Below are 14,523 nucleotides of genomic sequence, written 5' to 3'. Positions count from 1 at the left end.
TGTAGCAATATAACTTAATCTAAGTGTTTTAGTATGGATACTTTAAACATCGGAAACAAACGCTCATACTATATGATGAACCAGCTATACTTCATATGAAAGTAATGTTCTTTATTTGAGTGTCTTTTTCTAACAGATATATAAGATTCCAAAATAATTTTTTTAATTGTTGATGTATTCATTTTTTAATCGGGCTAGTTATATATTTGTTAACATGTATTTTTAAATTCGCTGTAAAATCTGTTTGCCATTACTTGTTTCTGTTTAAGTAACAAATTTACGTTTTTGCTTTTGTTAAGGGTATATGTGGGCTTCACTTATCGTCAAATATAAAATATACTTAAATAATGGACATCAGGAAGGGCTATTACTATTAGATATTTCAAAAATGACTGTGATAAAAAAATAAAACGCCATTCAACTCGTCTGACAAAGAAAACCCACATTTATAATGGTTTTTTATTACTATTTGTTTTAGTTTAAAGATAACTGCGTTTGTTTTTGTTCAATAAAGAGTTAAACGTATATTTGGCTAAGAATTGTGTACACCAGATGCATTTTACGTTTACAACAGACTCATTAGTGACATTCGAAAGGGGAAAAAAGAAAAAAAAGCTAAATAAAGTACAAAGTTGAAGAGTTTCAATGGTCCAAATTCTGAAACTTTTTTTCCAAATATACCTTAGTTAATCTTTACCTGATTTAGAAAATCCTTATTATATTTTGGAAAGTTCGAAGTTTTGTAAACAGTAGATTTATGAATATGACAATATCAATGATTAACCATCAAAGCACAAAATGACTGCTGAGGCTGAGTATAATTGGGCACTTAAGCCTTCTTGGTTATGTTGAAGGCATGTGTCTTCTTGGTTATGTTGAAGGCATGTGTCTTCTTGATTATGTTGAAGGCATGTGTCTCCTTGATTATGTTGAAGGCATGTGTTTTCTTGGTTATGTTGAAGGCATGTGTCTCCTTGATAATGTTGAAGGCATGTGTCTCCTTGATTATGTTGAAGGCATGTGTTTTCTTGATTATGTTGAAGGCATGTGTCTTCTTGATTTTGTGCTATAGATAAAAAGTGACAAAATAGATTGATTAAATGTGAAAACGATAGTTTGTGTGTAAAATATATTGTGATTTATTCTTTTTATAGGATGAAAAGAATCAGATCATTACAACGAATTGTTGGCTTAACCAGGTGAGAGATGCTTTGTAAAATTATCGCCACTCGGTTATGGCATTCAATACACTAGCAGTGGTAGATAATAACCCACCCTCTGTATTGAATTTGTAGTTTTCACAACATTGCAAATGATTGGCATAATATATGTGAATAAGTGCATGATTTTCTTTATGATTGAAACCAATTAATGATATGGACCCTTATCTGTTTACCTTTTGCATTTAATTGTGGCCTGTAGAATGTTAATTAACAGTTGTAAGCAAAATAAAACGCTATAAATTTGCCGTCTGCATTTGGATAGACAATGAAACTGTCATCGTCTTTCTGTTTTCTGTTTCCAAAACCTATCATTTCACGAAAAGTTTGTCGCATACAACCTACAAGTTGGGAATTATCTTACAAGTCTTTATTCTAAGGGACACTTTACCCAAACTAACCCTGTCGAAATTGTTTCTATCCGTTTAAAAATTGCGAAAAAAACCAAACGAATTTTCAACATTCATGTTTTATCTGAGACTTTAAAAATACTTTTCAATGAATTTGCAAAAAGTAAGGTCACGAAGAGAGTGAGTATTAACAGTGATGTTACGTCTACATTTCTAGGAAAAATCTTTATTGTATGACCTTAGGAATATTCACACCCGTAATATTAATCAGTTTCTATTAAAGACTTATACTGGAGGTAAACTTGTCATCTTCAAGTACAACCTTTTTTCAAAATCTGACCCTTTGAATAAAACAAAGATTAATGACTGTAGCCGTGTGTGAATTTTTTAAGCCTTATATCACCGAGAAAGTAACGGAGCTACATTAAAACAGTTTAAGAAATATTTGTTTATATAAGGCAAGCCACTACCTCTCGTTATTTTTAAAGTATAAACAATTGTGTATGCTCTTCAGGGATGGAAAGATTACATGTTACGATGGGATCCTAGAAAGTACGGTAATACCAGTGTTATACGGCTACCATACACTGAAGTTTGGAGACCAGATATTCTTTTATATAATAAGTAAGTAAACGTAAGTAGTTTGTTTTTGCAAGTATACCCATTTGAACGATGCATAATGTCATAATGGATGGCAATGTACATCACTAACAGCGGGTATCTGACGCAAAAAGTTACGAACAACATTGGATTGGTTTCAAAAGGTGAAAATATGGTTAATGTCGACTACGATCGATCCTTGGTAACTAAAACAGTAAACCCATCGGATGGAGACTAAGTAAAAAAGTCCCCCATTAATTTGTGCATTTAAGGGAAGAAAAAACAATAACATCTCATTCGGAATTTCAATAGCAGTTGATAAACCAACGCCATATAAGCGGCTTTCAATCTTAAGATGCTAGATTAACATTCACTATACAAATTGCAAAACCAATAGTATGGTAATGGCAGTTGAAATGGTAAACAGATTGACAAACACAAAGACATGTCGTATTTTTAACACCTAAGTGATAATAAAGCATACCACCGGAGCAGTCCATGTACAGTGGTATCAATATATAAATCATTATAACACCTTGCATAGTACAACCACACTACAAAACTCATCTCAAATACGTAAAATAGGTGAAAAACGTTCTTAAAAATGTCAATTCATCATACAATCTCAAAAACCAATATATATTTTTTTAAATTATATGGTGTTTTTCTATCATGTACATTTCTGCTTGATTTATTTTAAATAATCATAAGGGTCAATGACTGATTTCTATTTAAGTATTGACCAATTTTTGACTGTGTTGTTCATATAAAACGTCATAAACCGTCGTTTTGTAACTTTTCAACACGAAGAAAAACAATAACTTTGACGTGTTGTGGTATTCATATCACCATAAAAGAGGGACGAAAGATACCAAAGGGACAGTCAAACTCGTAAATATAAAACAAACTGACAACGCCATGGCTAAAAATGAAAAAGACAAACAGAAAAACAATAGTACACATGACACAACATAGAAAACTAAAGAATAAACAAGAACCCCACCAAAAACTAGGGGTGATCTCAGGTGCTCCGGAAGGGTAAGCAGATCCTGCTCCACATGCGGCACCCGTCGTGTTGCTTATGTGATTACAAATCCGGTAAATAGTCTAATTCGGTAGGTCAAATTCATGAAAGGGAAGGGGATTGTAGTTACGACGTAAGGAACATATCCGATATCATTTGTGAAACGGTTATTCCATAACGGTCAACCAACTCGTGATGGCGTCCGTAAAATTTACGAAGGGATGATTTCAACTTCACCATTTGGAACTCTTGGTTTAATAGCTTCCTTGTGAGCAGTAACCCTCTATCATTTTCACTTATGTATGAACTAAAAAAACTATGAATTCTATGATTATTGTACATCATTGAAATGTAACAAAGGTATCGTTTTCATCTTCAAAAATCTTTGTTACTGGGTTTAGTGAGAGGAATCATAAAAAATAATTTTGACAAAGTTTTTAGTAGATTTTTCATTCATTCTTCTAAATCGCCCCAATATTTTTTGAGCTTACGTTCATGTTAATCTGTTAAATTAGGTGACACATATAAAAATAAGAACACAAGACGTGGTATGATTTGTCAATGAGACAATTTAACATCAAAGTCTAAATGATGAAGATAAAGTTCATTTACTGTTTCTTTACAATAAGAGTCAACCAAAATTAGACAGGGAGATATGAGTGTCAACGTTGGTTTGCCTGTATGAAATGCAAAAAAAATAAAAGATTATTTTTTATTATATTGATATACGATGTTTTCAATTGCAAAATTCGATATATATATTCTGGGTAACCACGTGATATTATTGTTTTATATGTTTAACCTAGTCATGCCTTGTATAAAAGCACCTGAGCTCACTTTATTATATATATATATATATATTAATAAATTTGTTTTTAATTATTTTTCGTTTCAGTGCAGACGTTACATCGTCAGTATCCACCGTCAGCACAAATGTTATTGTGACGTTTGATGGAAATATCACGTGGTTATCAATGTGGATATTTAAAAGTTCTTGTTCAATTGACGTTAAATATTTTCCATTTGATGTTCAGAATTGTTCGATGGATTTTGCTTCTTGGGCATTTGATGCGTTTCAAATTAATATTCAAAATGATGCAGAAAAGGGAGATTTAACCAACTATGTCAGCAGTTCAGAATGGGAACTAATTGTTTTCGACTTTCAGCGGCAAGTTATCACATTTTCCTGCTGCCCCGAACCCTATGTGTTTATAAATTATTTCTTTGTGATTAAGAGACGACCATTGTTTTATATGTTTAACCTTGTCATGCCTTGTATATTGATTACACTTGTTGCCTTGTTAGGATTTTATATGCCAAGCGAATCTGGCGAGAAAGTTTCTATGGGAATAACTACGTTGTTGTCAATGACTGTATTTCTGATGATTGTTGCTGACAGTTTGCCACCGTCATCATCTGATGTGCCTTTAATAGGTGAGTACTTCCATTTGAAAGAAATGATAATATTTGTCTTAATTTATTACAAGTATGCAAATATTGCTTTTGTAAAGTAGTCAAACTTAAACAAAATAACTGAGACAACAAAATAATATGGCTGATGAACAGTAATATTTCTATCCGACGTCAAATGAATGATGACAAGGATACCATTGATAACGAATCTTGTTTGGTAGTAAATATTTCTTATAAATTCCAATAAAGTAGAGAGAAAATCACATTTTAAAAGAGGTATGGATATGATTTAGACCACAAGTGTAAACATAAATGTAGTTTACTGATGTTGTTGAAATAAAGAGTATACAGGTATTTTACCGATGTTGGTAGAATAAAGAACACAAGTATGAACATACATGTATTTTAAAGATGTTCGATGTACATATTTTATAAATCATGTATGATAATGGCAACAGTAGTATAGTATACTGCTATTTAAAAGTATTATATCGATTAAGATAAAACAAATCCGTGTTACAAACTAAAACTAGGGAAAATAATGAAATAACAGAAACATGGAATTGCAACCGAAACAAAAGCACCAAAGTACATAGATATAACATTTACTTTTTTTAATAAAAATGAAGTCATTTTTTTAATTTTTTTTTTATAAAATAATATCTTTATTGCACTTTTCTTTGCTGTTGTTACAAATTAATCGACCTACAGCATGAAAAAAATGAAGTCATACACCCGATTTGTACCGACCGTGCAAGGGCTGTATAGCCAATCACGGTCGATAACAACTTCCGTTTGTTGTAATTGGTACTAAAAATGTAAACATTACAGAACATCGACTGTTGTTACTTGATTTTCTTACGGATGTTTCCTGGTTGAGATTAAGGTTTAGTAAAACCTGCATCGTGAGATAGATTCAACTAAGATTGTGAACATAGATACAGGAACAGTGAGTTTTATGGTGTCTCTTTATACATTCAACGTATTAAACTGCTGTCTGACCTTAAACAGAATCAATGTTTTTGTTGTCAAGCACCTGTTTGTGTTCCTGTTTGTTCTATTGTAATTCGTGTTTTATTATCAATTTCACACGTCTTATTTACAGGGATAATAATATAAAGCTGTTCGCTGACATTTTTTTAATGTATGCTCAATACTATAAATCTGATGTTCAACTTATGCTTGTTAAATGCAATAATCAATACATTGAAGCCGAAGGACTGTGAAACTACCGTGCTATCATTAATTTAGATTTAATTTAAAACCAGCTAATAAAATTGGCAGATTTAATCACGGTACATAAAGCAATTACGTAAAGAATGTCATCTACGAATACCAATGTGCTGTAATGTCTAAGTTGACACATTCCTGTTAATTTTGTGAGCATAATATCTAAATAAGGCATTAATTCTCATTAAGGCTGAATATTTTAAACGGTTAATTTTAGAAGTACATATGTTTCCTTAAGCGCTCACATAGCAATGTTTGAAAATGGAAGAATTAATTGACAAAAAAGCCTAAAATATGTAAATGGGTAAATGTATATCAGTAAATTACTACACAATAACAAAACAATTGCAACGAAAACAATAAATCAAGTAGAAGTAATTATATTTAAAACCAGGAGCTATAACATTTTTATATTTCAATATCTATACAATGACAAATCATTGCTACTTTAAAACAACAATTCTTTTTAGTTACCTTTATGTACTTATATTTAATAATACACAGGAACTGAATAATATCTTACAAATAGTTTTCAACGTATGTTAAACACCAAGTAGCACATTTATCTTTTGTAAATGAAGATTCCACAATGCTTTTGTTCCATGATCTTCTCTTGGTAATTGTTCACCGTTTATCCGTTTAACAATTGACTTGCTATAGTTCTTTTTCCATTGTTCGCCCATATCAATTTTCAAGCGACGGGTCTTTTTTACTGTTAATAATGAACAATATAACTATTTTAGGTCTATTTGGCTGTTTATGCCGGATGAATTACCAGCAGAGTAACTGTTTTACTCCTTAAACTATGACATGAATATTCAGTTAAAGTTTATCATTTATAAACAGACTTACTTCAAACTCATAGGTCAAAAATAAACTAACAACGTCTTGGCAAAAACAAGTGAAAGACCAAAAAACACAACAGTATACAAAGCACAAACAACCGTGTCAGCTTTAAAAAATAAAGAAGACAGCAACTAGAACCACATCAAAACTGTGGTTGATCTCATGTGATATAAAATATAGTCATATTTTTATGCCATAACTGCAAAGTTTTTTTTAAATGTTTGAGTTAACACACATTGCATTTGTCTTGCACAGTTCTGTATCATCTCCTATATTGTTGCTTCTTTTCTTCCAACTTGGTAAGCAACATAATTAATTCTAAATTATAATATGAACTTCCAACCATCAATACAAACCTTTGAACACTCTTCACAACATTTTAGAAATACTGTTTCACATTGCTCCATCAGAAGGCCATGTGTTTAAAGCAAAGTCATTTAATTTTTATCTGACAAGAAGTATTAAATGCAAACACTACCGAAAAAAAGATTAAACGTTCAACACATTTTTTCTGTTGAAATTATTATGACGGAAAGTTCTATTTTTTCGCAGAACGGTGAACACATAAATCCCATTTGACCTTTCCATCAATGCCAATATTTTAGCTTTTGGTTTGTTTAAAAAAATGGTAACGATCGATTGAATTTATTTTCTTTTGAAACTTAATTTATGTGAAAACGTGTTAAGGCTCACTATTGCAATTGTTGGTGAATACATTATTCAAATTCAGATGAAAGGTGTATCTATAATTTCCCATTCAAGTTTCAAACCCTTGCCGGTAAAATTTATAATATGTCTGGGGCTCATGCTCATTTGATATTAAAAGTTTGTGTAAATCTGCATTTCCGTTGCTCAACCTCTCAAGGTCACATGCAAACACTATAATGATGATCGTAATAAACTGTTTTCTAGACCAATTACTGAAGTAACCATGATTTGGGGTTTAAACCCGATTCACTCATGCTTGATTCCAGAACATACTTCTGTTTGCTTTAATCAAATAAGTCACCATGTCCTTTAATTAGATTCTGCAATGGTGGACCATGGATACATTTTTGTTTATTTAACTTTGAACTCAGCCGAAACAAAGTACTTAGTATGCAATTCAAGAATGCATATGCTCCGTGTTGAAGGCCGTACTTTAACCTATAATGGTTTAATTTTTAAATTGTTATTTGGATGGAGAGTTGTCTCATTGGCACTCACACCACATCTTCCTATATCTATATCTTGTGAAAAGTGAACACACGGGATAATCAGTAACACAATTTATACCTATATAAGAACACAATCTACATTATTGATTATGTTTTTGTTTGATTTCAATCAGAGTAAAGAATGGTTTATGTTAAAAAAATGTTAACAAATATTTAGAGCTTTTATATGTTTTAAAATTAATATATACTTCGAACACATGCAATTTAGTAAGTCAGCAATTCTGTTTTGACAAGAATTAGCATTAATATGGCCATAATAATAAGTTAACTGATTACAAGAACTTTTACTTTTTACCGAGTTGTATTTGGTAAACTATTTTTATGAATTTTGGATCATTGTTCTTCAACTTCATACTCTATTTGACCTTTTAAACTCTTTGTATCCGAGTGTCACTGATGAGTCTAGCGTACAAAAGTTTAATCCTGGAATCTATGCTGATGTGAATCAAGAAAGGTTTTTTATTTGTAAATGATTATTTACCTTTTACTTCTAACCATATTACTTCCATGTTCTAACCAATGAAGTCTTTGAATTGAACCATAAAATAAAGAGTAGGAGATTGTTTAATTTTAACATTGGCGGTTATTCCATAACAAATCTTGTTAACGGATCTTATGATATATTTCGTATTGACAAAAAGACTACATCTCCTTATTTCAATGTTCACTGAAGACAATCTACTGTAGCGATTTGTCTTACATATGCTATCCAATACTCCCTGTTTCTTTATTCTTATTGGTTTAAACCGTAGACATTACGACGTCTATATCATGCATATAGATCTAATATTGTTTAGTTTTTGCTTTCTATACCATATGTAATACACGTTAAGTGCTACTTATTGTTTCAAAATCTCATTTTTTTAATATTTCTCTACGTCGTTCTTAGTTTTTGTTTATCAGATGACATTTCATCACCTTACATATCAGGTTCTTGTTCGTTCCTTTTGTTGTGATAGAACAAATTCTAGTGAATGAAAAAATAGACAAAATATTTTGAAAATATATTCCCAATTGTTTAAATTATCAATTCTCCTAGACAAGGTTGTAGTAGTTATAAAGTTATTAATAATCTGTCTTTGGAATACTCTCACTTCTTCCTTTGCTTCTTAATAAATCCCAGTCATCTAATAAACCGTTGTATAGCTATTGATCAACTCAATATGTCGTCCTAAATTCTCATACTGAGTCTTTTTTTAATCTAAGGAAGATATACAGTTCATTGACATTCAATGTGACTAGGTATATTTGATATATCTAGTATTAAGTAAGATTGTGTTTGGACAAAGATATTCCTACATAGATTAGTGCATATTTCTATACACCCTTATTTAATCTGATGAAATCCACACTGGTAAAAAGTAAAATCACAATACTGAACTCCGAGGAAATTCAAAACGGAAAGTCCCTAACTAAATGATAAAACACATCAAACGAATGGAAAACAACTGTCATATTCCTGACTTGGTACAGGCATTTTTAAATTTAGAAAATGGTGCATTGAACCTGGTTTTATAGCGCTATACCTCTCACTTGTATGACAGTCGCATCAAATCCCGTTATGCATGCATTTACTTTTGAAGGTTTGTGTCTATACCTCTACAGATCACTCTTCTTTGCTAATACATTTGCTAAGTGTATTTAAGTTCTTATGCAATTTTCAAATTGGTTTAAAAAGTTTCTTAAACTGTCCAGGGCTTACAAAAATAACGGTTACAGTTCGTTTTGTTTAGTGGTCATAGTTGTTTAAAATAGAAATGTAATGAACTGGAGAGAAAAAACGTGAATAGCATTATTGATTAGGATTCTTTTGTTATATTTCTGTTGAGACAAGATTTTTATGTTTATAATTGCATGCTGATCTATTCAGACATAGGGCTTGGTAGATATACATTTTCATGCAAAACGTACAAGTGGTTAAACTATTGCCCTGGTATAATGTTTTTATTGTTTTTTTTGGCATCGGGGGTAGAAGCAACGTTGTTTCATTATGGATATTATGTTAACAGAAATCACATGTTCCAGTTCACTTCATTTGCATTCTGTCTGAGCAGCTAATATATAGAGTAATGAGAAAACTATCGAAATAAGCTGATAAATGATGCTATAACAAATATAATCAGTTCAATCAATGCAAGCCCATCCATTATTGTAAAAAAGTTGTTTTTAATGGTACAAAATTGCTAATTGATTAAAGAGAAATAGTTCGTCATAATTCATCTTACGAAGATCAAAGCTTACTTTTTTGTATGGTTTATTTCTTTTATAATTCTTATTAAATTATTATGGTGTTTTTTTTTCATTTACATTTAATTAAAGGCCAATAACTAATGACATTATTATGATACCAGTTATTGTAGTTTTTCCATAGCAAAACATCATATAAACTGTTCATAATAGTATACTTAAACTAATCGAAGATACCAAGATTATAATTTAGTGAAACAGTACAAAGATTTCAATGTCAATTTAAATTCACTGCTATACAATTTGAGTACACATTTTCGAATACACAATCATCTTCATGTAATTGGTCGTTGGTTATTTCCTAAAATACATCTTACGAAAAGATGAACATTTCAGTAGGTATTATAGATTTGACTGTCCCTTTGGTATCTTTCGTCCCTCTTTTAAATTTAGCTCTTAGATTTGGTTGATGAAAAACACATTTTAACCCTGTTCTTGTCGAACTTCGATACCACTGATGGTGGACGTTTTGTTTCCGAGGTTATCACTAGCCCAATCATCTTTATCTAGCCTACGGGTTTAGAATGTGGTTAATACCTCCTCTTTTACTTATTTATGCGAACAATGCATACTTATAAACATCGCATTACATTTACGAGCTATTGAAAGTGGTCTCACTTTGGTTAGTCATAAATAAATTTTATGCAAACAAGTTTGTTTAAACGATGCCAAAAAAACAGTAGAAAAAAAAATCTTTTAGCCATTATGAATCTATAAAAGTTTTTGATTAAAAGAGTTATAACTAATCAGATTTAATTTTCGTTTAATACATTTAATGCATATGGTATACCGAATTCTGCATTCATAGTAGGTGATTATTTCACTGTCAGAGACCCCCGTCAATACGTCTAGTCTGAATAAAGAGTTCAAGAGATTCATATGGTTTAACCTATTCTTCCTATTAGCACCCAGATTGTAAGTGCTGTTCTAATTTGAATATTTAATACCTTATGAGAAGACTGAATCTTTTGTTTGTTTTTCTGTACGCTATGATTCATTAGACTTTTTACTGGTGACGAGACGTATGATAAAATGTTAGTAAGGTTGTTTACACTATGTGTATCCTGGAAATGTAAAATATGTTTTTTTCTCAATTTCAATTATATGATTGCCTTAAAGTCACAATTAACATCTGTTTGGTTGAAGATGTTTTTTTGTTTTTTAATTACTTTATATGCCAGATAGCTCATAAAATTTCTACTGAATAAATAATAACTCTAAAGTACAAAATAATATTCCATCTTTGTCGTTTTTAGTCTTATTAAACTCGGATATTTTTTAAACACAAAAATGAAAAGTTTGGTAACAGATTGTTGATTCCATATTTTTCAAAATGCGGTCTTTCGAAAATCACTCTGCAATTCAAATTTTCCGATATGATCTGAACGTTTCTTAGCTATGTTATCTTGCATGTAGTGAACCAAAATACGACACACGTACGGCTATTTAAATTTTTAACTGCGTTTTAAAAAGGGGGAAATAAGAAAAGGTCGATACAATTTATAAAAGCTCAATCAAACTCTCAACCAGAAATTAAATGACATAAAGAAAACCATATGCACAAAACTCAACACACAGAAAACTAAAGATTGAGCAACACGAAACCTACAAAAAAAATGAAACACACCTTCATGTTGTTCGTTGCAATTGAATACTTGGTGATAAGTTACATTGAGTGATGTCACAATTAAGGATAACTGGGCGGAATTGTGGATACGCTATTTGAACATATCAATGGTCATCTGTGGGAGGGATATTTCATAACGGTCAACCAAAGAATAATAACGTCTGTAAAGATTTCGAGGGGGGGGTGACTTCAACTTTACCTTTTGGAACCCTTTTGGTCTTATCCTTACTAGAATACAGCAACGTTCTATCATGGAAATATTGATAGGAAACATACAGATATACCAGGAATTGTTGCTACACATGTAAAGAAATGGAAGGTTCACAATAGGAAAATTGAAATTGTCTTTTATTTCTTAATCGGCCTTCGAAAATAGTTTAAGCTTATTTTCTATAAGAGGAAAACAACAGAAACACTGAAGTGCAATAAAAACATACTAGAACATACATAGAAACGGACTATTTGATAACAACTATCATATTCCTGACTTGGTAACAAATTGACCTTTGCGTACCATACTAGTCAATACAAGGCAATACCAGCTAACATAACTTTTAAATGGTCTAAGGGGTGTTAAATGTTCATGAAGAGTAATTATCCAGTAACAGTCGTGACTGTATCCTTCAATGAAGAGGCATTACTTTAAAAGCAATTAAAAAACTACACTTTATCTTAATATCCGACCGTTTCATTACACATCTGCAGCTATCACAGATCTTTCCGTGTAATCTTCTTTGGCAATGCTACATTTAAACAAAGGAAAAAACATTGGACACAAATAATTCATATTAACAAAGACCTTTCCGGAAACCAATATATATCATTATTATGTTTTAAAATAATTAAGGTATAAGTAACAATGATTACAGTGGTACATTTACTTTTGCAATAAGAAGATTGAAATATTGGCTTTTTATTTATTGATTTTATTTTTTTTATTATTTTCAGGTCTATACTATGGAATTAATATTGCAATAGTTTCATTTGCAACTGCAATGACAGTGTTTACATTAAATATCCACCATAAAGGTGCAAGAGGATACGAAGTGCCGAATATATTCCGAAAAATATTTTTTGGTGTCGTTGCAAAGTTATTGTGTATAAAACTAGACTTGCCACCTGAACCTGGAATGGTAAGTGTATCTTTAACTTGGCGTTATTTGTAACGTCGATTTTTATTCAGTTTAGTCTATGATGGTTGATAATGGTTTCTGCACAGCATTTCTCTTCCGGGATACTTTATTAGCTAAGAGGATGTATAATCAATAATATGCATATATTACCACAAATCACTTATCTTTCACTAAATTCTTCCATATATAAATATTTGGTTGAACCTGTGGAAACCTATATCTTGCAAACGGAAATAGCATATATCAATTTTACAGTAATGTTGTTCATCTACCGATACCGTAAATGTAGACACGATCCGAATACACGTATCGATAAGTTTTAATAATAAACTTCTTCGAAAAGGTTGCGAATTTAACACTGTCATTAGATCTTTGAATGTTGTTTTTATTTTAATGAATATTGATTTTGTCATCAGTAAACTAAATCAAACTAAATAGTATTTTCATACACAAATTACATTCACAGTTCTACAATCTGCCGGAACGTATATTTTGGCATTGCACAAAGTCATGTTTGTTTTCTTTCTGACTGTTAATGACGCCTTTACACTAAACCTTTAGATGCTGGAAGTTAACTAATTCATAAGTTAGTCTTGGACACATGATTTTTTTATTTGTTGTTATTGGGGTTTGGACTAGCTCTCAGTTACAACTAGTACTCGCAGATCTGTACTTTGTGTCTTTTTTATTGGTTAATTGTTTGCTTTGTATCGATCTGATAAGTTAAGCCCATTTCAACTGATTTGTAGAGTTTATCCCAGGTAAGCACGTTTATTAGTGGATTTCATCTATTACTGTCATACTTAAGAATGAGGACAGCACCTTCTTAAAATGTTTTGATTTGTTATCATCATGTGTCCTGACATTTTCTACAGGAAAGCCGTTCATTCTTTATGATTAATCAGTCATTTACTTAGGATATTAGCACCTTACAATAACAATAACTTAACAATTATCCACAGAATAGAACAGCTGGATTTACCACTAATATATAAACTACTTGCTTCGATCATACTTAATGACAGAGCTTTCCGTACTATCAATTTTTGTCAACAACTTATATAATCTAGTTGTATATTTAAATTTATGTCATGTTTGTGTGTTCGTCTTTTTTTTTTTATCGTTGACGGACTGTCTTCGACGATCAGATTGTAAATGCACCATATATATGTAAATATATATTAAGCCTTTTATTTTATCGCCTTCTTTCAGTTAGCATAAAAGGGGGACAACACTTCTTTTACAAAAAATATGTATCATAAATACTAATATGCGTTTCGGATGGTTAACAATTCATATCCTTTCTAGCAGCATGGTAGAGCTCACCTTTGAAATGTTTATAAAAATTCCTTGAATATTTTTAATGATGTCATCCCTCTGGATATCAGGTTATTATCGTAGAATGATTTATTACAAACTAACATTCAAGTAAATTCCAATCATTTTCACGAAAAGGTTTATTTGTTATTTGGCAGGTCTACGTATTTCCATTGGGACATCTATTTTGTTATAAGTAGTAATTAAGAGGGTAATGTTTTTTGTTATAAATAGTAATAAAGAGGGGAAAATGTATATTTGAACCCGACCCATTTAAATACTTGCTACTTATAATTACG

The 14,523-nt window shown here is 31.1% G+C and overlaps 1 protein-coding gene across 2 annotated transcripts in view; it reads left to right on the top strand.

The window, feature by feature from the left end:
• LOC134706391 (neuronal acetylcholine receptor subunit alpha-10-like) overlaps positions 1-14,523 on the top strand; it is a 47,380-nt gene that overhangs the window by 23,707 nt on the left and 9,150 nt on the right. For both annotated transcript variants that reach the window (XM_063565293.1, XM_063565292.1), the window contains exons 4-7: positions 1,155-1,199; positions 2,085-2,194; positions 4,090-4,628; positions 12,723-12,907. In XM_063565293.1, coding sequence (XP_063421363.1) covers positions 1,155-1,199; positions 2,085-2,194; positions 4,090-4,628; positions 12,723-12,907 — 879 coding nt within the window. The remainder of the gene's footprint in view (positions 1-1,154; positions 1,200-2,084; positions 2,195-4,089; positions 4,629-12,722; positions 12,908-14,523) is intronic.

The sequence above is a fragment of the Mytilus trossulus genome, chromosome 2, assembly GCF_036588685.1.
Source record: "Mytilus trossulus isolate FHL-02 chromosome 2, PNRI_Mtr1.1.1.hap1, whole genome shotgun sequence".
In the NCBI taxonomy this organism is placed as follows: Eukaryota; Metazoa; Mollusca; class Bivalvia; order Mytilida; family Mytilidae; genus Mytilus; species Mytilus trossulus.
The sequence above is the reverse complement of the archived record's forward strand: the minus strand, read 5'-3'. Positions and strand labels throughout refer to the sequence as shown.